At 38.4% G+C, this 23,747-nt stretch overlaps 1 protein-coding gene across 2 annotated transcripts in view; it reads left to right on the top strand.

Annotated features, from left to right (window-relative positions):
* Window positions 1–23,747, top strand: part of usta (uronyl 2-sulfotransferase a) — a 276,356-nt gene that overhangs the window by 248,973 nt on the left and 3,636 nt on the right. For both annotated transcript variants that reach the window (XM_006625869.3, XM_015349170.2), the window contains one exon: window positions 16,415–16,512. In XM_006625869.3, the coding sequence (XP_006625932.2) occupies window positions 16,415–16,512 (98 nt within the window). The remainder of the gene's footprint in view (window positions 1–16,414; window positions 16,513–23,747) is intronic.

The following is a 23,747-nucleotide window of genomic DNA, read 5'->3' on the forward strand; positions in this document are numbered from 1 at the left end:
AGCAGTATAACTATATCATGCACAAACAGTAGCATGTTACATTATTAATTTGGGTGTCTCCTCTTGCCAGAAAGCGCTAAATTGCATTTTGAGTGCGGTTTTTGACTTTTTTTAAATTACAACCCATACATAAGCTGATACTGTTTAGACTTTTAATTATTTAAAACTGTATTACAGCAGCACAATGTGCTTTTTCACGAAACCTAGAGTAACAAAATGTCTTGCGTTGTACAGCTTTTCAGCTAAATATATTTATCGCTTACACCTGACACTTGATGTGCCCGACAAAAACCGGTTGAACAGCTCTGTTGGAGGTTTGCAGATCAGATCAGATTCCCTTCCCCCCACAGAAAGATAGACTTATAAGTCGCTATTCACTGCGCGGCGAGCAGCTCCAATTTCAGGCGTAAGCGATCGTCCCAGTTTAGACGATCTTGTTACAGCATGTTACAGTTTACTCTTATTAACCATATTAATTTTAGGTGCTTAATGCCATTTTTTGACCATGCACGAATATTCTTATGTTCATATCTTCACAAGGGAATCAGTGCGAATTGTAATACTAATTAAATGACTTCTTAGGATTCTTAGGATTTTGGGATCAAACGTGGAAAGATTAGATTAGTAATGTTTTTTATTTTTTAAATACATTTTAGAAAAGTGTAGTCTATACTAAAAAGCTGTATTTATTAAATACCACTCGATACTTATATTAATGGAGTTTAGTTGATACTGTTTAAACTTTTAATTATTTTAAATTGTATTACAGCATTGTACATATGCTTAAAAGAGGAGAAAACGCAAGCCTTCTTCAGGTGTAAGGGTCTTCTGCAACGCTAAATGTAATGTAGGCTCTGAATGGGTTCAATTATGATTTGGGCTTGATTAAGGTCGCTGCCTTTCATCCAAAATCCTGCTTGAATCCTTCTAAACTAAAAATTAGACACGAGAAGGGGCTCTGGTGAAATTTCTCTTTTTTTAATTTCTCTTTTTTTCTTGGAAAAATATTTTACCCGCTGCAATCCAGGCACAGAAGGATTAAAAGAAGCCAGACAGGCAGGGGGAAGAGTGAGTTCTAAATAAAGAGGTATCCAGGTAACAGTGAAGGTAACAGTCGCAGACGTGGCCTATTTAGCCCGCCAGGGTTACCCTACTCTCCAGGAGGAGGCCCACCAGGAGATAGCGCTCCAGGCGTTCCTCTGGGCCCTGGCGCCGACTGAGGTGCAGTGCCACACGATGCTGGCCGCGCCAGTCTTCTTGGAGCAGGCCCTGGCTCTGGCTGACCAGGCTGATGCCATATTCGAGGAGACCGGTGGGCACCAACGGAGGGGTGCACAAGGAATCAGATGGGGAGGAGGAGACGCCCAGCACGGCGATGCTGGGGGAGCAACGATGGCTGGTCATCTGCCACCGCTGTGGGGAGAGGGGACACATCACACAGGAGTACCGGGCGCTGGAGCCCCGGGGACTCCGGAGGCCATCGGGAAACGGGAGGCCGTGCACCGCTTGGAGAACTGCCCCACAGAGCGACCGCAACACCACAAACTGCCACCTGACCTCGCCGCTGGAGGGTACCCGCCACCCCGCGGCACAGCACCCAGTCCCTCACGCCCAAGTCAAGGCAACCACCCACCTGCTGCAACCAGTCCAATCCCAGGATACAGTCCTCACGGACTGGGGGAAGGTAGAAGGGGTGTTTCACCCTCGCAGCCCCAAAGTGCACGGTGAGCGCCCTGGGGGTCCGGCTGACTCGGTGCCCGGCAGGACACTAGGCCGCAGCAGGGTGATGGTCGAACCGGTGTCAACGAGGGCCTGGCAGGGTCTGCCCTCGGTGAGGCAGGGAAGGAATAAGCCAACTCTTCCCACAGCAGGCAGGGTGAAGCGCTCCTTGCTTAGAATAGGAATATTATGGACAAGCAATTGACAATAAATATAGATAAGCACATATTAAATTTGGGAAATTTGGTTTCAAAAGTCCTCATATCAACGATGCCTATACTGTTTTCCTCTACAGTATGCTGATCTATTGTAGTGCATTCGTCCCTCTCTTAGGCTGTGCAAACGATCTTTTAGATTTTTATAGAGAAATAGAGGCTCTACAGTATGCGTTACAATATAAACATTTACTGTCAACCTTTAAATCAACAATTGATTTAAAGACGATCTGTCAAAGTGCAATGAAACACAATATTTTTGTTGTTGTTATTGTTGTTTTTATCCTGTAAAGCGTTTTGAGAAGCCACCTTTAAAGGCGCTATATAAAGGCGCTGATTCTTATGGAATGTGTTTTCTACAGATGCAGCCATTCAAAGTGCGCGGTACATACACGTACCGGAGGTAATTGGCTACAGCGTCGCGCATTGTGACGCACAATGATGCGCGGTACTGCGGTACGTGATTGGTTGACCAACAGGGGCACTCGTGGTCCGTTGGTCTGTCGTAGAAAGACTTACTGTAAACGTCTTTACTGTGCCCGTTGTAGATATTGAATTTTACCACTGAAGGGAAATCTAAGTAGCTGAGCATAAAAAGAATAGGAGCATACTGTAACGCGTGTGAAGACCATAAACAATATTAATTTTGGAACATAAACATACAGTATATAGCTGGTCTTGGTACTTTAAAGAAAAAAATACACACCAGTATTCCATTTCTCCCTAAACATTTTAAGCTTCGAAGTCTTTAACTAACGTGATACCGGAGTCAACAAGCATACTTTAAGAATTTGATTAAAAAGGTATATAATATGGAATCTCGTATCTCAAGAATTTAATAACGGTATTCGTGTGCTGCGACAGGGCTGTGTAGGGCTGTTTCGCCTCCCTGTTCATGCGAGTTGTCTTGTAGCCTACTGGTCTATGTGCCTGACTAACAACTAGCAGGTTGTGTGTTCGAATCCAGCTGGTGCTAGACTTTTCTTTTAACAAACATTTCTTCGAAAAAATAGAATAGCGATATTATGGACAATCAATTGACTTTTATATTTCAAAATATCGCAACATGATCGATTCTAAGTCATTTTTGATAACAATCAACAAACATTTCTTTGAAAAAATGAGACGTTTCCCTTGGTCAGAGATATAAATATATAATATATAAATAAATAAAATTTAACTAGCATGTGAAATAGCGTGTGAAAAAGTGGTAGTTTTAAGCTTTTCTGCTAATATAATATGGAATCGCGTATCTAAAGAATTTAATAATGGTATGATTATATTCGTGTACTGCGAAAAGGCTGTGTAGGGCTGTTTCGCATCCCTGTTCATGCAAGTTGTCTTGTAGCCTACTGGTCTACGTGCCTGACTCACAACTGGCAGGTTGTGTGTTCGAATCCAGCTGGTGCTGGACTTTTCTTTTAACAAACATTTCTTCGAAAAAATAGAATAGTGATATTATGGACAATCAATTGACTTTTATATTTCAAAATATCGCAACATGATCGATTCTAAGTCATTTTTGATAACAATGAATAGTCACCTTCTTCCCTTCTGACAACGGTTCCTGCTTCTGCTTCCTGGTTCTATTATGTGTGTTTGTGCAACAGAGTAAATTTTTATAGAGAAATGGAGGCTGGACAGTATGCGTTACAATATAAACATTTATATTGATTTAAATCGTGTTCTGATTTAAATCGCAAACGCGTGTTTAATTATATGTGTTTTTTAATCATAATCAGGCTAATGCAACATAAATTGATACAGTATCTTTGTCTTTTAAGTATCTTTATAAACTTTCAGCATAGCTTTCTACCCGTCAAGATTTATATTTCTTGGGATTTTGGGATCAAACGTGGAAGGATTAGATTGTAATCGTTTTTATTTGTCAAATACGTGATTGTATTTCTGAATGTTATGTGACACCTACAGTAGTTCACTGCTTATTTTTTTATTCATTCAGCAGAGAGTGAGAGGGACATCCAGCAGAGAGAGACACACACACCGGTTTTCATTGACAAAATTGTTTTTTTTTCAATTCCTCTTGTCTAACAGGAATGTTTTATTTGTGGACAGACTGTTAGACTAGAGGAAAAAATGCCTCCTCCTACGAAGCATTTCGTTGATCCGATCACGAATTCTTTTCCAGTCGCACGCAGCAAGGGTTGAGAATCTCTGATTCACCATCGTACTAATGGTTTCCCGGAGATTGCAAGGCAAGGCACTTTTGCCTCTGGACCCATCGAAATTTACAGACGTGGTCCACCCCCAGTAAATTTCCAAAGTCACAAGATTTTGAAACATGAGGGCGGCGTAGCGGTCGGCTCTTGCTTTCCCGTCTATGCCGATGCACTGCAAGTACAACCCCCCCCTCCATCTCCTGGGTGATGGGTAGCAGTTGGACATCTGGGAGAATTATTCGTCCCACTGGCGTCTGTGAATTCCGCTGTGCTTCCTGGGGGGAGATAGACGGCGGGGACGGCATCAACAGATTCCTGCGCGGTGGTGAACGGAGAGGCCGGGATGGAGTGTCCTGAGGCGGTGTGTGCTCTGCGGGGGGCAGGGAAGAGCTTCCGTCAGGCATTGCAACCTGCGCAGCGGGGAGAGGCACTTTTCGGGAGACAGCTGCTCAACTGTTTGACTGCTGGAACATACTGTCTCCTTCCTCTGCATTTTCAGGAGTGTCTCTAGCCTCCCAATCCTCCCCAGTAATGCATCGTACTGCTCCCGCTGCTGCCGAAATGTCTCCATACAGGTGCTGCTTCTACAGGTTGGCACCCTGGCCAGACCTACGGCCTGTGGCAAAATAACATAATTCATGTAAGAAATAAAGTCACACAGTAGTATTCATCAGTCGCAGAACAGAAGTCAAAATAAACTTTTCTTTTTTTCCGTCTTACCACTTTCTTTTTTACTGTCCTGGTGGTAGATTTCGAAGATCGTTTCGCCTGTGCGGTGTTTTCTTGAAGAACAGGCTACGAGGAAATAATTATAATTGAATTTAAAATTCAAAACGGCAATACTACCTTGTAATATGCGCTGTAATCGTGTATTTCAGATGAAGTCTGCTGTATTTGCTTACCCTTCGCTCTTTAGAAGCTGGGCCGGCAGAAGCACCCCGTCTCTTCCCGCAAAAGGTCTTGGTCTCCATACTGTACTATGGTCGCTGTAGTGCAGGTTCGCAGTTTTTTTTTTTTGATGGGAGCTCACCCAATCCCTTGGTGTATTTATGCTATATTCACATGTACGGCTAGAGTGTGTTCATTGTCTTCCAATGAAAGTCGGGTGCCTTTTGCCGAAGTCGGGAGACATTAGAGGCTTGCCACACCCGGACTGTTAAACCAACGCATTAGCACGTCAAAGCCCATTGAGGACCCGGGCGCAATAGTTGTTTTGTCCCTTGATTTACTGATCTGCATTAATTAAATCTTGTCAGTCAGGTCTTTTTTCTCTATTTCAATTGTCGTTTACACATGCACGACTTTAAAAGCTAGCAAGACAGGTTTCGATTCACATTAGCTGGCGAGCCTTGTTAACAAAAAAACTAATAATAATGTAACATGCCACTGTTTGTTCATGAACAAAGTTATACTGAGATTTCCTTAGATACGCGATTAATTTGAATTTGATTAATTAAAATTTGAATCCCCTGCGGAACACATTCCATAAGAATCAGCGGTTTTACAGTATATATCGCCTTTAAAGGTGGCTACTCAAAACGCTTTACAGGATAAAAACAACCAGAACAGCAGCAACAACAATATTGTATTTCATTGCACTTTGAAAACCAAGTAATAACTTAACTATACAGTACATGCAAAATACTGAGATTTCCTTAGATACGCGATTAAAAAATAAACGTTTCATATGTTGCTGTTGTGAATGCCTGTGGAGTGTATCTTATTAAGCTCTAAATTGCATTTTGGGCGCGGTTTTTGACTTTTTTTAAATTGCATTTTGGGCACGGACAGCACATACAAGGGTTAATGAACTGCGCCAAGAAATTTAAAATAGTATTCTTTAGGTGTGAGGGTAGGACTGGACCGCAGCAGGCATAATCAGCAAACCAGGAAAACAAAGAACAGGACAGGTGAGATGTGTATCCAGAAAGCGAGTGACCAGAAAAAGGAAATGGTGTTACGCCCAGGTTTTCGACCCAATTTTTTTAACTTGCTAATGCATCAGACACATTTCCTGGCTTATTGTGTTTTAAATAAAATAGGAGTGTCTTTCCCTGGCATTAGCTCATCGGTATGGTGTAAGTTTTATCTGTTCCATACCATACAGTATATAGGTACAGAATTCAAGCTGCACCACTGTATCGCTTTGGTAAGGGGACGGACAATGACCAAAATCACGAAGACTCTCTCACACCAAATAATGAAGATGAAAAGAAACGGGAAGTCAACACGGGACATTGTACAGCAGTTGGCTTCGATGGACATCTTCGTTTCTGAAAGCACAGTGAGACGGCATTATAAAGGGGAGAGGAGGCAAAGAGAATCTAAACCGAGGACGATTCAAAGGTAAATAAATTTCTAAAAATACCTTTCTTGCATGTAAATACAACTACGCACATTATTTTTAAAACTAACTGCTGATCTCTTTTTTTTTCAAGTCCTATTGTGCGAGCTATCGACAAACTGACCGATGAAAATGATGAGCTACCAGTGATGCAAGTCCAAAGACGGCTATGGGCTGACCTCGGTGCGAATATTAGCCCGACATCGATAAGAAGAGTACGCAGGAGGCTTGGATGGAGATACAGAAAAACCAACACATGATAAGGCTAAAAAACAAAGAGGAAAGACTCAAGCAAGCGCTCCAATGGATTGAACAAGGGGAGGCATTTCACGATGTACTTTTTACCGACGAAACAACAGTGGCTCTGGAACAGTTTTCAACAATGGCATTTTGCAAAAAGGGGAGACATGTGGACAAGCCAAAGCCCAAACATCCACTGAAGGTTCACGTCTTGGGGGGTATATCTAGAAGAGGCCCGGGACCACTTCTTATTTTCGAAGGAATTATGGACCGTGTATTCTTCGAGGAAGTCGTGGTCACACAGCATGCTGCCCCATATATCAGGGAGCAGTTTGGATCAAGGCACCGTCTCTTTCAAGACAACGATCTGAAACACACAGCAGCAAGGGCGAGGCTTATAGCAGAAGGAGTGAACTGGGTGAAAACTCCAGCCGAATCCCCAGATCTAAATCCGATAGAGATGGTTTGGCATTCATTGAAAGACTACGTTCGGAAAACCGCTAAGCCCGTCACAAAGCAGGAACTGATCGATGCGATCTATAAATTCTGGGAGGAAGAACTGACTGAACAAAATTGTAACAATTTTAGTAACAGGCTGTTTCGTGTTCTTCCTAGGATTGTTGACCGGGGTGGGGTTACATTCGGAAATGTAAGTCTGAGAAAGACAGTCTCACGTTGGTGGACAGTCTGTCCACAAACAAAACGTAAAAAAAATGTTAAAAAAAACAATTACTTTTTGTCAATGAAAACTGGTGTGTGTGTCTCTCTCTGCTGGATGTCCCTCTCACTCTCTGCTGAATGAATAAAATAATTTTATTGAAAACGCGTTTGCGATTGTCTGGTATTTACCTTGGTCCCTTTTAACTGTTTTTACGGTCTACAGTATTGCTTTGAGACGCCACTTTTAAAGGTGATATGTAAAATAAAGTTTTTTATTATTGTTATAGAGAAACATGATCAGATTTTCCCTGGTTCAGAAAAAAGACTATTAAAATCTGTAATCTTTGCACTTGTATGTTATCGGAAAATACAATCAGTTTCTGCTTTGTGTAAGGATGGTGTGGCACTCCTCAAAGCGCTTTACAGGATAAAAACAATAACAACAATAGTGGCTGGGCAAATGATTTTTTTTATCGAAATACAAAATGAGATACTGTATAATGATGTGCATGAACAAAGGTATACTGCAATTTTCCTTAGATACGCGATTAATGCTTTGTAGGAGGAGGCGCTCTTTTCCTCTAGTCTAACAGTCTGTCCACGAACAAAACATTCCTGTTAGACAAGAGGAATTGAAAAAAAACAATTTTGTCAATGAAAACCGGTGTGTGTGTCTCTCTCTGCTGAATGAATAAAATAATTTTATTGAAAACGCGTTTGCGATTGTCTGGTATTTAATTTGGTCCCTTTTAACTGTTTTTCAATCTACTCTATTGCTTTGAGATGCCACTTTTAAAGGCGATATGTAAAATAAACAAGTAATAGGTTTATTCCATGCTGAAAAAAAGAAGAAAGAGAACACAACGTTTCGGCCATGGAGCCTTCTTCAGGTGTGAGAGAGACAGGGCCAAAAAAAAGTTTAAAGTTTTTTATTATTGTTATAGAGAAACATGATCAGATTTTCCCTGGTTCAGAAAAAAGATCTAAAGTGGTACACATAACTTTCTTAATTCGATGTATTTAAAGCAGTGAACTACTGTAGGTGTCACATAACATTCAGAAATACAATCACGTATTTGACAAATAAAAACGATTACAATCTAATCCTTCCACGTTTGATCCCAAAATCTCAAGAAATATAAATCTTGACGGGTAGAAAGCTATGCTGAAAGTTTATTAAGATACTTAGAAGACAAAGATACTGTATCAATTTATGTTGCATTAGCCTGATTATGATTAAAAAACACATATAATTAAACACGCGTTTGCGATTTAAATCAGAACACGATTTAAATCAATATAAATGTTTATAGTGTAACGCATACTGTCCAGCCTCTATTTCTCTATAAAAATTTACTCTGTTGCACACACACACACAATAGAAGCAGGAAGGAGAAGCAGGGACCATTGTCAGAAGGGAAGAAGGTGACTATTCATTGTTATCAAAAATGACTTAGAATCGATCATGTTGCGATATTTTGAAATATAAAAGTCAATTGATTGTCCATAATATCGCTATTCTATTTTTTCGAAGAAATGTTTGTTAAAAGAAAAGTCCAGCACCAGCTGGATTCGAACACACAACCTGCCAGTTGTTAGTCAGGCACGTAGACCAGTAGGCTACAAGACAACTCACATGAACAGGGAGGCAAAACAGCCCTACACAGCCCTGTCGCAGTACACGAACATAATCATACCGTTATTAAATTCTTTAGATACGCTATTCCATATTATATTGGCAGAAAAGCTTAAAACTACCACTTTTTCACTCGCTATTTCACATGCTAGTTAAATACTTCGATGCTTTAAATCGTTAGGGAGAAATGGAATACCGGTGTGTATTTTTCCTTTAAAGTACCGATTCCTGGAATCTGATTGGCTGACACCCTTCTGAAGTGGTTCCATAAAATCTGGTATATGGAAAAGAAAGCGTTGATAAATTTTAATACACTTTTTGCTGTGCTCTTGAGGATCCTTGTGATATTTTGAGCTCTAGTTGAATGATAAGTGTCGCATTTTAAATCATTTTCGTAGTTAGAAATTATGAAACGCCCTGTTAAAAGCAAGGACGTTTTTATGCCCGTTGAAGTAAAACAAAATGCCTGACAAAGTATGGCTTGGACAGATTCCAAGTGCTTGTACAAATGTGCTAAAGAAATTATACTTTGAGTATACAGCTTGTCCAAAGTCATCCATTATTAATACTATTAGTAATATCTTCAGTAAAGGCTTTGATGCATAAATATTTCTGATAAAGTTGGGTTGTGTACTTTTGTCCAACTGAGCAATCTTGCTTTCATAAAATATACCAACATTTGAATGACTGATGATTAACATGCTGTAATACACAGTTCAAAATTAAAGGCTCAAATGCTGTACATGAGAGGTTAAGCTCCTCACAAGGTGATGCCAGATAGTTTCCGGCAGAGCGTCAAATGACGCGCAATTAACCACGTGACACTGCGTGATACCGCGACACGCCCACCGGGGTATGCCGCGAAATACCTCACCCATTTTGAATGGCTGCATCTGTACGTATACAGATGCAGCCATTCAAAATGCACGGGCGATACCGCATTATTTTCTGGTACGCTGTACGCAGTCTACCGCAAGCTACCGGTAAATACCGCGAGTTACCGGTAAATACCGCTAGTTACGGTAAATTCTCCTTTAATACGACAAGCAAAATAATAGTATCTGGAATTTCCGCAAGGTGGAGCTAATAAAGCTCAACCTCTCATGTTTGAGCTGTGGCCATCAGTCTTTAATGAAGATATTACTAATAGTATTAATAATGAATGACCTTGGACAAGCTGTAAGTGTAAACTCAAAGTATTGCCCTGGTCAACATTCTTTTTTTCATTGTCCGTCTTTGTAAAAGTAACACCACAGCATTTCGCAATCACGCATTTGTTTCCAATCATGCAAAGTACAGTGATTCACCATGCCTTTCACCTGCTCATAAAAGAGATTGATTTAGGAACATAAACATATTACCGTATGCAAACTGTACTGTATACAGTATGTATATGTATATTTAATGTCTTAACTGTGCCCGTTTAAGTATTGAATATTCATATCTAATTTTACCACTGAAGGGAAATCTTAGTAGCTGAGCATAAAAAGAATAGGAGCATACTGTAACGCATGTGAAGGCCACAAACAATATTAATTTTGGAACATAAACATACAGTATATAGCTGGTCTTGGTACTTTAAAGAAAAAAATACACACCAGTATTCCATTTCTCCCGAAACATTTTAAGCTTCGAAGTCTTTAACTAACGTGATACCGGAGTCAACAAGCATACTTTTAGAATTTGATTAAAAGGGAATATAATATGGAATCGCGTATCTAAAGAATTTAATAACGGTATGATTATATTCATGTACTGCGACAGGGCTGTGTAAGGCTGTTTCGCCTCCCTGTTCACGTGAGTTGTCTTGTAGCCTACTGATCTAGGTGTATGACTACCAACTAGCAGGTTGTGTGTTCAAATCCAGCTGGTGCTGGACTTTTCTTTTAACAAACATTTCTTCGAAAAAATAGAATAGCGATATTATGGACAATCAATTGACTTTTATATTTCAAAAAATCGCAACATGATCGATTCTAAGTCATTTTTGATAACAATGAATAGTCACCTTCTTCCATTCTGATAGAAGCGGTTCCTGCTTCTATTGTGTGTGTGTGTGCAACAGAGTAAATTTTTATAGAGAAATGGAGGCTGGACATGTGTTACAATATAAACATTTATATTGATTTAAATCGTGTTCTGATTTAAATCGCAAATGTGTGTTTAATTATATGTTTTTTAATCATAATCAGGCTAATGCATATCTACATTTTCTGTATGAACCAGCTTAGAGGTTCATACAGAAAGACAGCTTGTGTTTAAATTGAGTGTAAGGTAATTTTACTTACACTCAATTCCCTTACACAAAGCAGAAGGGAAATCTTCTGCCCCTTATGCAAAACCAAACCCTCCTCTCATCCCAGTTTACCCTCTTTATCATCCTCAAAATCTACCTCGATTTTCAACTTAAAGCATTACTGCTTACTGGGTTTTTGAGGGGGAGGTGTCTTTCGCTGGAAATCTCGCCTGCCTCCACTACTCAACCCCCTCTCTCCCGGAGTGCTGGCTGTGACGAATTAAACCGGTTTCAAAGGTATTCAAAGTAGGAAGTACAGTGTTAAGTGGTAGCTGGGCTACTCCCTCAATAGAATCGCTTTAACATACTAATGCGTTGGTTTAACAGTACGCTGGGCAAACGTTCCGAGGTCAAATTCTTCCAGCACGGGGGTACCTTTAAAGTGGAGACGACGGCACCGAAATTTTTTGGTGCGCCTTCTCTTTAAAGCACTGGCCAAATATGAAGACAGTACATACAGTTATAATTCAAACGGAATTAAAAACTACACATCCCAGTTACCATGGTGGTGCTTGTGATCATTGCGTTTAACCAACGAAACTGCCCCAAAGTCATGTGACTGATTTTTCGCCCTGAGTTTCGAAAGTCTCTTAAATACATTGAGCACAGCTTTCTCACCACTTTCAGAAGACTTAGTGTCTGTATCTGCTTCATTTTCTAATTTTGGTAGCACCTCTAACTGCTTGTCTTTCTTATATGCATTTACTTTGTAATCTGTGGTCCTTTTATCTGTTTTTACATCTACTGTATTGCTTTGAGATGCCACCTTTAATGGTGATATATCAAATAAAGTTTTTTATTATTGTTATAGGGAAACATGATTAGATTTTCCCTGGTTCAGAAAAAAATTTCTAAAGTATACTAGTTTGTCACTCTTCTCATTCCCTTTGCTAAATGACTTTTCATACTAATCTGATCAATCTAACTGCCAGTTTTCTGTGCTTTCTCTATCCTGCTAGATTTGCAATTATTCTGAAAATTTTCATCTTGAAATAACTCATTTCTAAATACCTTTTTCACTGTTAACATCTTGCAGCAACTCTGCGACAAAATATACACTTAGCTCAACCTGACAGTTCATCCTGCTACCAACATTAAATATAACATTAAATTTCAAAAACTTTTTGCTCATGTGCATTTTTGTATTTTTTACACCTCTAGCACTTTAACGTCCTGAATTTTCATTTGCCTTAATTTGTAGAATGAATTTGAGTTTTAGCCTTAAAAATCTTAAGTTTTCACTATCTTTTGTTTCTTGTCCTACAACTGTTATTATTGATCACCGAATTATTGTACTTGACATGACTTCATTCAGCCTTTCCTGAACGTCTATGACAGGCAGAGAGAGTGCTGTTTCTGGTGAGATCTTTTGCAGCTGACATTTCACTGTTTTAAACGAACAAGAAATTAGATTGCTCATAAATCAGTTATTCTATATAAACACAGCGTAATTGCCCTCCGAAAATCCTCTTTTTCTTGTTCGTTTTAGAGACCTTGATCGAAATTGATTATATAATTATACAAATTACACTAATTTAATTATATCTTATTAATTTCTTGAGATACGCGATTCTTTTAATACAGTCTTTGCTGTGCTCTAGAGGATCCTTGTGATATTTCGAGCTCTGGTTGAATGATAAGTGTCGCAGTTTAAATCATTTTCGGAGTTAGAAATTATGGAACGCTCTGTTAAAAGCAAGGGAGTTTTTATGAATATAATTATATCGTTATTAATTTCTTGAGATACACGATTCCATATTATATTCCCTTTTAATCAAATTCTAAAAGAATGCTTGTTGACTCCGGTATCATGTTAGTTAAAGACTTCGATGCTTAAAATGTTTAGGGAGAAATGGAATACTGGTGTGTATGTTTTCTTTAAAGTCCCAAGACCAGCCATATACTGTATGTTTAAGTTCCAAAATTAATATCGTTTATGTCCTTCACACGCGTTGCAGTATGCTCCTATTCTTTTTATGCTCAGGCACTAAGATTTCCCTTCTGCTTTGTGTAAGGATGGTATCAAAAGCAATCTTAAGTGGTGAGAAAGCTGTGCTCAATGTATTTAAGAGACTTTCGAAACTCTGCCCCAAAGTCATGTGACTGATTTTTCGCCCTGTTTCGTTGGTTAAACGCAATGATCACAAGCACCACCATGGTAACTGGGATGTGTAGTTTTTAATTCCGTTTGAATTATAACTGTATGTACTGTCTTCATATTTGGCCAGGGCTTCAAAGAGAAGGCGCGCCAAAAAATTTCGGTGCCGTCGTCTCCACTTTAAAGGTACCCCCATGCCGGAAGAATTTGACCTCAGAACGTTTGCCCAGCGTACTGTTAAACCAACGCATTAGTATGTTAAAGCGATTCTATTGAGGGAGTAGCCCAGCTACCACTTAACACTGTACTTCCTACTTTGAATACCTTTAAAACCGGTTTAATTCGTCACAGCCAGCACTCCGGGAGAGAGGGGGTTGAGTAGTGGAGGCAGGCGAGATTTCCAGCGAAAGACACCTCCCCCTCAAAAACCCAGTAAGCAGTAATGCTTTAAGTTGAAAATCGAGGTAGATTTTGAGGATGATAAAGAGGGTAAACTGGGATGGGAGGAGGGTTTGGTTTTGCATAAGGGGCAGAAGATTTCCCTTCTGCTTTGTGTAAGGGAATTGAGTGTAAGTAAAATTACCTTACACTCAATGTAAACACAAGCTGTCTTTCTGTATGAACCTCTAAGCTGGTTCATACAGAAAATGTAGAAATGCATTACCCTGATTATGATTAAAAAACACATAATTAAACATGCGTTTGCGATTTAAATCAGAACACGATTTAAATCAATATAAATGTTTATATTGTAACGCATACTGTCCAGCCTCCATTTCTCTATAAAAATTTACTCTTTTATAGAGAAAAAGAGTGTTACTCTGTTGCACACACACACACACAATAGAAGCAGGAACCGCTGTCAGAAGGGAAGAAGGTGACTATTCAGTGTTATCAAAAATGACTTAGAATCGATCATGTTGCGATATTTTGAAATATAAAAGTCAATTGATTGTCCATAATATCGCTATTCTATTTTTTCGAAGAAATGTTTGTTAAAAGAAAAGTCCAGCACCAGCTGGATTCAAACACACAACCTGTGCGTTGTTAGTCACGCACCTAGACCAGTAGGCTACAAGACAACTCACATGAACAGGGAGGCGAAACAGCCTTACACAGCCCTGTCGCAGTACACGAATATAATCATACCGTTATAAAATTCTTTAGATACGCGATTCCATATTATATTCCCTTTTAATCAAATCCTAAAAGTGTGCTTGTTGACTCCTGTATCACGTTAGTTAAAGACTTCGAAGCTTAAAATGTTTAGGGAGAAATGGAATACTGGTGTGTATTTTTTTCTTTAAAGTACCAAGACCAGCTATATACTGTATGTTTATGTTCCAAAATTAATATTGTTTATGGCCTTCACACGCGTTACAGTATGCTCCTATTCTTTTTATGCTCAGCTACTAAGATTTCCCTTCAGTGGTAAAATTCAATATGTACAACGGGCACAGTAAAGACGTTTACAGTAAGTCTTTCTACGACAGACCAACGGACCACGAGTGCCCCTGTCGGTCAACCAATCACGTACCGCGTCATCTTGCATCATGATACGCGATACCGCAGCCAATTACCTGCGGTACGTGTCTGTACCGCGCACTTTGAATGGCTGCATCTGTATTCAATCAATGCCCACTGGGCTATATCAATAGAAAGTTTTATACTACAGTTTGTGCTACAGTACAAAAAATATAATTATATCATTATTAATTTCTTTAGATATGCGATTTCATATTAGATTTCCTATTAATTCAATTCTAAAAGTATGCTTTTGTTTACTCCGATAACGAGCATATTCATAGAAAAGGTTAAAACGATCACTTTTAACAAAGTATATAAACGTAATATGGTCAGCACGTAAAAGCGTTTCTGAAATAACCACATGTAAGACTTTGATGCTTAAAATGTTTAGGGAGAAATGGAATACTGATATTTTTTTCTTTAAACTACCAATACCAGCCATATACAGTTCACATAATATGTTTATGTTCCTAAATTAATATTGTTTATGACCTCCGGAAGCGTTATGCTCCTCTTCTTTTTATGCTCAACTACTAAAATTTCCCTTTAGTTGTAAAATTCCATATAAATATTCAATACTAAGCGAATTAAAATGTGCACAGTAAAGAGACTAAATCTTTTCACTACTGACCAATGCACCATGAGTGTCCCTGTCGGTCATTTTGACCAGCCTATCACACACCGTGGTACGGGTTTGTACCGTGCATTGTGAATGGCTGCATATTTTTAATTTCTTTAATTTCTATTCAGAAACCTCCAAAGCTCTGTACAGTAACATGTTATACACAAATAAAAAGAAAGAGTGAAAAGGCATAATAAATTGACCCAATTAAAGCTAGAAATAACTGAGTTAAACTAAGTTAAAGCTATAGTGAAAAAGTACGCCGTGTTGCACACAAGAAGGTTCTGTCAGCCATTGTCTAGATCCTGGTTTTAAGACTAACAATATCTGTACTTGACTGTGATATTTAACATAGTTGAAACTGGGATAACTTTGATGTAAGTACATGTTCATCTCTTAATGAAAATGGGCTTACTTTCAACACCAGTTTCATCTAATAAGGGATCTCTTGAACCACATATTAAATAACTGAGTATAGATGTAATCTTGATTAACTAATATAAAATGCTATAAAATAATGATAAATCATTAAATCAAATAATCACATCAAGAGATAAAGACGTGAGGTTCCTAATTTCTGTACTAAACCTTTTCTCATACATGTTATTTAAACTTTAATAAGGTCTGCAGATATTTCTGCTTATTTTTATGCTGATTTTTTTAGAAGATCTATCATTAAATCAAATAATTCCTTTAAGAGATAAAGACATGAGGTTCCTAATTTTTTGTACTAAACCTTTACTCCTACATGTTATTTAAACTTTAATAAGGTGTGCAGATATTTCTGCTTATTTTTTTACAAGTATTTGTTTTATTGCCAATTTTAAGTCCAGGGATACAAATGGTACTTTCTTACACATACTGTTTTCTCCCTCAGGACATAAATGTGTGCATTCTTGAGAACTACCCTGAGTGCTCCAACCCCCGGCTGTTCTACATCATCCCTTATTTCTGTGGTCAGCACCCAAAGTGCAGGTAAGGGATTTTTGTTTGTAGGGAAGATAAAAAATTCAAAGCTTGACATGGAACATAAAGGAACATAAAATTAAATAAGTAATTACCATCAGTAATTGAATATTACTGTATAGTAATGGGTGAAACCCCATTTCACAATTTGGGGATCAGATTTCTGGTGATCAACTGATTTTACAACCCTTATCAAGTGCAGTGGAAAAAAAATGTTTTTTCAATAAAACAAACGTAGAACTAGTTTATCTGGTTGTACAGGCCGCAGATCCTCTATACTAAAACCACACAAACTTATTCTTTTGTTTAGTGCAGGCAGTTGTACTGAATGGATAACATAGATTGCTGCCTCAAAAGGCCCAATTTACACTGTCCATTTAAAGTATGCCCGTTGTATTTTACTCCTTTGGCTTGTTTACATTAAAATGTTTGATAATACATTTAATTACATTTTGAAAACAAAGCAACAAAATTTAACAGATCCAGAAAAAGACATTTTGGGAGCAAACAAGGAAAAACAAATGGGAGAATGGGACTTAACTGAATATGAAGTTATGAAAAACCGACCATTTAACTGTGAGTAATATATTCAACATTACTTGGTTCCATAAGAAAAATTAAATGGAAATTAAAACAACAAAGTATGATTTAATGATACAGTTCTGTGAAAATGTATTCACCATCTTTTCCGATTTACTGAAATTTTGAAATTTTCACCATTGAATGTTATCAGAGCTTCATGTTGGTTCTAGAGCCTGTGTGAACACATACCAATGGTGCTTGTTTCATTTAGTTTACAAAGGGATTCTACATCCAAAGTCCCTATGTGAAAAAGGTCACACCCCCTTAAATGATCACCAAATGAACCAATTAAAGGATCTGAATCCCCAAAGATTGGATGAGTATTCAACTTCAATGCATTACAGCTCGAGAATTCAATTGTTATCCCAACCAGTTGATATCAATTTAATTCCTAAGAGTTATGTACTTGTTTTGAGTATCTGATGTAGAAGTTATAACCAAGTGCATTTACGAAACGGTCTAAATGAATGATATACTGAACGTATGTCCTCTTGATATATGTAACACTTTGTAACTGACTGAATATATACCTTTTGTATACTGATAACCCTCTCGATAAGATCTGTTAGGTTTATATGCATATTTTATGTATTAATAAATGTATCCTTGTGTGTGTGCGTTGTTTGAGCTATATCGCATGGTTGGATTCTAAAGCCATCAAAAGAATCAATTTTGTGATTTACTGCTACAATTAATAATTGTCCCAGTAAATGCCCAAACCCTACAGAACTGGTGCCTTCAGAGAGCACACTACATTACAACAGTGTACACATATTTTTAGAAAAACATTATACCTTTTTATGAAGTATATAAACTTTAGTTAGAACAAGCATGTCAAAACATTTCCAAAATAGCCATAAGATACTGAATTAAAGACTTTGATGCATAAAATAAAATGATGAAATACTTGTTGTGTACTCACGGGATCAATAAAAGTATCTATCATCTATCTACATAAACTGTCGGACAGAATTCTTGGGTCTCCCTATACCAAAGATTATGGTAGGGCTTCAGAATGGTGATTGGCTGACACCATCTGACACCCATCTGATTGGAGAAAAAAGATGTGCTGGTTTGCTATACATACTGTACCAGGAAGAGGATTTCTTTCTATTCGAAACGTGTATTTTAATGTGTATTTTAATCGTGTAAGTTTAATTAAGAAGTAAAAACCTTACAGCGTACACAGATTTCTAAACCTATCAGGAGGAACAAAAATCACCCGTGTTTCATGCATACAAAGTGGTTATTAACTATCGAAACCTGTTTTATTTATTTTATTTTTATTTAGATTAAGAGTTCCTGTCACCCCCATTCCCATTTAAATCACAAACCCGTGTTTAATTAAATGTCTTTTAACGTAAATCATTATCTTTCTCTTATGCATAATAATGTTCACCACTCTGTCCAGCAAATTAATAATAAACTTTATTTTATATACTGTAGCATTTTAAACGAGTAAGTAATTAGATTGCTCATAAACCTAATCACTTATTCTACATAAACACAGCATAATTGCTCTTTGATAATTCTTTTTCTTTTTATTTAGTCTCAGATTTTAACTATAGATCGTATTATTAATAACCAAAATTAACCAACGCATTAGCATGTTAAAGCGATTTCATTGAGGAGCTTAGCTTTCTTAACTAGTAAATACTGTACTTACTGGGTTTTGGAGGGGGGGGGTGTCTTTCGCTGGAAATCTCGCCCCCTTCTACTTTGAAAACACCTGTGAAACCAGTTTAATTTGTCACAGCCAGCACTCCCGCAGAGAGGGGGGTTGTACTTGCAGTGTATCGGTATACAGTAGATGGGAAAGCCAGAGCCGACCGCTACGCCGCCCACGTGTTATGCTCTTCGTTAATGTCTAAGCCGGAACACATCATTATATCTCATTTTGTATTTCTTAAAAAATCGTTTGCCCAGTATTGTATTGTTGTTATTGTTTTTAACCTGTAAAGCGCTTTGAGGAGCCACCTTTAAAGGTGCCATATACAATAAAGTTCATTATTATTACTATTGTTAATTTGCTGGACAGAGATGTGAACATTATTACACAGAAGACAAAGATAGCGATTTACGTTGCACTGTGCAATGTGCTGCTGTAATACAGTTTTAAATAATTAAAAGTCTTAACAGTATAAGCTTTATTTATGGGTTTTAAATAAAGGCGATTTAAACACGATTTAAATCATTATAAATGTTTATATTGTAACGCATAGGTGACTATTCATTGGTATTAAAATGACTTAAATTCGATCATGTTGTGATATTTAGAAATAAACATTTGGTGCGAGTGAAGTTTTATTTAATCTCTGAGCCATACTGATTCTTATGGAGGCCAGTTTCCGCCAGGGAGAAAAAAAAAACACACTATGGTATTCTCTCCAATGCAGTGCAGTTAAAAACATATCTCTGATGCTGTTCCTAAATGAATATCGTTTATGACCATCAGACGCTTTATGCTCCTTTTCTTTTTTCCAGTGGATTGAACAGGGAGAGGCATTTCATGATGTACTTTTCACTGATGAAACAACATTGGCTCTGGAACAGTTTTCAACCATGTCGTTTTATATAAAGGGGAGATATGTGAACAAGCAAAACCCAAAATAAACATGTATGCCATACGGCGTACGCGTTACTGAAGCTAAAAGTTTAGCCTTTGTCACTAAATAAAGACATAGAAATCCCTATGTTACAGACTGTATATGGCTGGTATTGGTAGTTTAAAGAAAAAATACACACCAGTATTCCACTTTCTCCCTAAACATTTTAAGCGTCAGAGTCTTACATGTGGTTATTTCGGAAGCGTTTGTAAGTGCTCCTTCTGATCATGTTACTGTTTACTGTTACTGACCATATTAAGTTTAAGTGCCTGTGTTCACTTTTCCTGTCCCTGGGTGGACCGTCTTTCTTTAGAAGGTTAATCTGTTCTACTCTGAGAATGTAGAGGGGGTGGAAAGTGCCTGTGGTCATTTAATTAGTATTAAAATTCGCACTGGTTCCCTTGCAAGGATATGGACATAGGAATATTCGTGCGTGGTCAAAAAACTGGCAAAAAAACGACAAAGTGAAGGCTGTGAAAACATTCACAATGTACTTTATACACAATGCAAGTGTTCTCACAACTCTAGGAGGTTTCGTGAAAATGCTACCGGCGTGCCAAAATCGTTTTTTTAAATTCAAGGTGACTTTACCGCGGTTTTCATTTTCAGATTGTGAATCAAAAAAGGCATTTAATTAAACTCGCAATTGCGATTTTACTCAATTACTGTATTGACTGAAACACACATTCTGTACAGATACAGTACAGTCACATTCTCCTGTCGTCCAGTGGTGTAAAACGAATTAGCAGGTGATTGAGATAACAATGCACCGCCCACTGAGTGGAATGTTCTCATTTGTTCTCAAGTGTAAAAAGAGGTTATAATTCTTAATAATTCCATGTCGCATTAACTAACCTCTTCAGTTTATTCCGCCAGACAGTACATGAATATAATTATATCGCTATTAATTTGTGTAGATACGCAATTCCATATTATATTCCCTGTTAATCAAATTCTAAAAGTATGCTTTTGTTTACTCCGATATTGAGCAACCACAGATTACAAAGTAAATACCCAGACAAACGCAAACGCGTTTTTAATAAGATGCTTTTATTCATTCATAATCCGACGATCTGAGGAAGACTAATGGGGGTCTGGCTTTTTTTCTGGAAAACCATAACTCTGGTCTTGTCCAGATTGACTGTCAGCGCTCAGGTCTGACAGTGCTGCTCCAGCAGTGCCAGGTTCTGCGGCAGCCTCTGTTCTGTGGGCGACAGCAGGATCAGGTCGTCTGCAAAGAGCAGGAACTCGATTTCTGTAATCAGTGCAGATCAGTAAATCAAGGGACAAAACAGTTATTGCGCTCGGCTCCTCAATGGGCTTTGACGTGCTAATGCGTTGGTTTAACAGTCCGGGTATGGCAATGTTTTTTATTACTGTTATAGAGAAACATGATCAGATTTTCCCCGGTTCAGAAAAAAAGATCTAAAAGTACCGTACTGTATACTAGTTTGTCACTCTTCTCATCCCCTCTTTGCTAAATGGCTTTTGAATAGAGTCACATGAAGACAGAGGTGAAACAGCCCTCTGTGATACGCGATTCTTTTAATACAGTCTTTGCTGTGCTCTAGAGGATCCTTGTGATATTTCGAGCTCTGGTTGAATGATAAGTGTCGCAGTTTAAATAATTTTCGTAGTCAGAAATTATGGAACGCTCTGTTAAAAGCAAGGGAGTTTTTATGACCGTTGCAGTTTTTTTGCAACATGAATATAATTATATAGTTATTAATTTCTTGAGATACGCAATTCCATATTATGTTCCCTTTTAATCAAATTCTAAAATTATGCTTGTTGACTCCGGTATCACGTTAGTTAAAGACTTCGATGCTTAAAATGTTTAGGGAGAAATGGAATACTGGTGTGTATTTTTTCTTTAAAGTACCGAGACCAGCCATATACTGTATGTTTAAGTTCCAAAATTAATATCGTTTATGTCCTTCACATGCGTTGCAGTATGCTCCTATTCTTTTTATGCTCAGGTACTAAGATTTCCCTTCAGTGGTAAAATTCCATATAAATATTCAATACTACAACGGGCACAGTAAAGACGTTTACTGTAAATCTTTCTACGACAGACCAACGGACCACGAGTGCCCCTGTCGGTCAACCAATCATGTACCGCAGTACCGCGCGTCATCGTGCGTCACAATGCGCGACGCTGTAGTTAATTACCTCCGGTACGTGTGTGTACCGGGCACTTTGAATGGCTGCATCTGTAAGATTTTGATGCTTAAAATGTTTAGGGAGAAATGGAATTCTGGTGTGTATTTGTTCTTTAAACTATCAAGACCAGCCATATACAGTACAGTTTACATACAGTAATATGTTTATGTTCCTAAATTAATATCATTTATGGGCATGTGAAAGGCATGGTGAAGGGTGAGATTCTCAAGAATTACTTTGTATGATTGGAAACGAATGCGTGATCGGATCAACTAAATGCTGTGGTGACTTTTTGTCAATGAAAAAATAAACTCTTTTCGTTTACAAAGACGGTTACAAAGAATGTGGACCAGGGTAATACTTTGAGCTTACAGCTTGTCCAAGGTCATTCATTATTAATACTATTATTAATATTTTCGGTAAAGACTTTGATGCATAAAATATTCCTGCATAATTAAAATATTTATGATAAAGGTGGTAGGTTGTGTACTTTTGTCCAACAGAACAATCTGTTTAATGATTAACATGCAGTAATACACTGTTTAAATTTAAAAGTCTTAAGAGTATACAACTTAAATTCTTAATTGAATAAAGATTGTCCCTCAGCAGTGATCGGGATTCAAAACCGACGTTTTCTGGTGACAGCTCAAAGGCTGTACAGGAGAGGTTAACCTTTATTAGCTCCTCCTGGCGGTTTTACAAGGTGATTATGGATACTATTAACATAATCTAATTTGCATACGGTATGATGCGGTATACTGCGACACGCCCACCGTGTTATACCACAGCATAGCCCGCTTGTTTTGAATGGCTGCATCTGTAGAAGTATCACACCCAAGCTGAAAACAGCTCACATCTTGTGGTTACAAGTGGTTCCCACCTAGTGCACCGGATTCCATGGGAACAAGGTCTGGCTGCCTGTCAGTGCTCCAGCACCATACTAATCAGGAAGACTAAATCCAGTTAATTATGTTTTACTTAAAATCTTTATTTAAGTCCTAAATCCCACTGGGAAGTAGCTCTGACACTGAGTGCTCTCCAATAGGGCAGCTCCATGAAATGTGAGTCTTAAATCCCTGAAGAACCTGAAAACCAAAAAATCTCAAGGTCCTAGATATGGAACCAGGATTCCCACCTTTCCAGTGGCATCTATCCCTGCCTCCTCCTGATTGGTTCAGTTCCGGCAGCTTTCACTCAGATTGGCATTTCTCTGCTCACCACTCATCCCCAGCTGACCCTGGCCATCCCTGCCTCTTCCACCTTCCCCAGAAACCCAAGAACACCTCTAGTCCCAGAAATAAGGTTTCAGCGTGACAGAACTAAATTAAAATCTTTAATTTTACAATAAATGCATTCTGTTTCCCGGCCAGAAGACCATAATTCTAGAATTAAAATCTTAAAACATCGTAATGAATCCAGCTATTAAAAATTAAACTGGCAACCCACTGAAGCTAAGCAGGTGTGAGCCTGGTTAGTACCCGGATGTGAGACCTCCTGGGAAAAACTAAGGTTGCTGCTGGAAGAGGTGTTAGTGGGGCCAGCAGGGGGCGCTCACCCTGTGGTCCATGTGGGTCCTAATGCCCCAGCATAATGATGGGGACACTATACTATAAACAGGCACTGTCCTTCGGCTGAGATGTAAAACCGAGGTCCTGACTCTCTGTGGTCATTAAAAATCCCAAGGCGTTTCTCGAAAAGAGTTGGGGTGTAACCCCGGCATCCTGGCTAAATTTCCCATTGGCCCTTACCATTCATGGCCTCCTAATAATCCCCATCTCTGAATTGGCTTCATTACTTTGCTCTCCTCCCCACTTAAAGCTGATGTGTGGTGAGCATTCTGGTGCACTATGGCTGCCTTCACGTCCAAGAAAGAGAACTATCACTTTCATGTCA

This window comes from Lepisosteus oculatus, chromosome 2, assembly GCF_040954835.1.
Source record: "Lepisosteus oculatus isolate fLepOcu1 chromosome 2, fLepOcu1.hap2, whole genome shotgun sequence".
In the NCBI taxonomy this organism is placed as follows: Eukaryota; Metazoa; Chordata; class Actinopteri; order Semionotiformes; family Lepisosteidae; genus Lepisosteus; species Lepisosteus oculatus.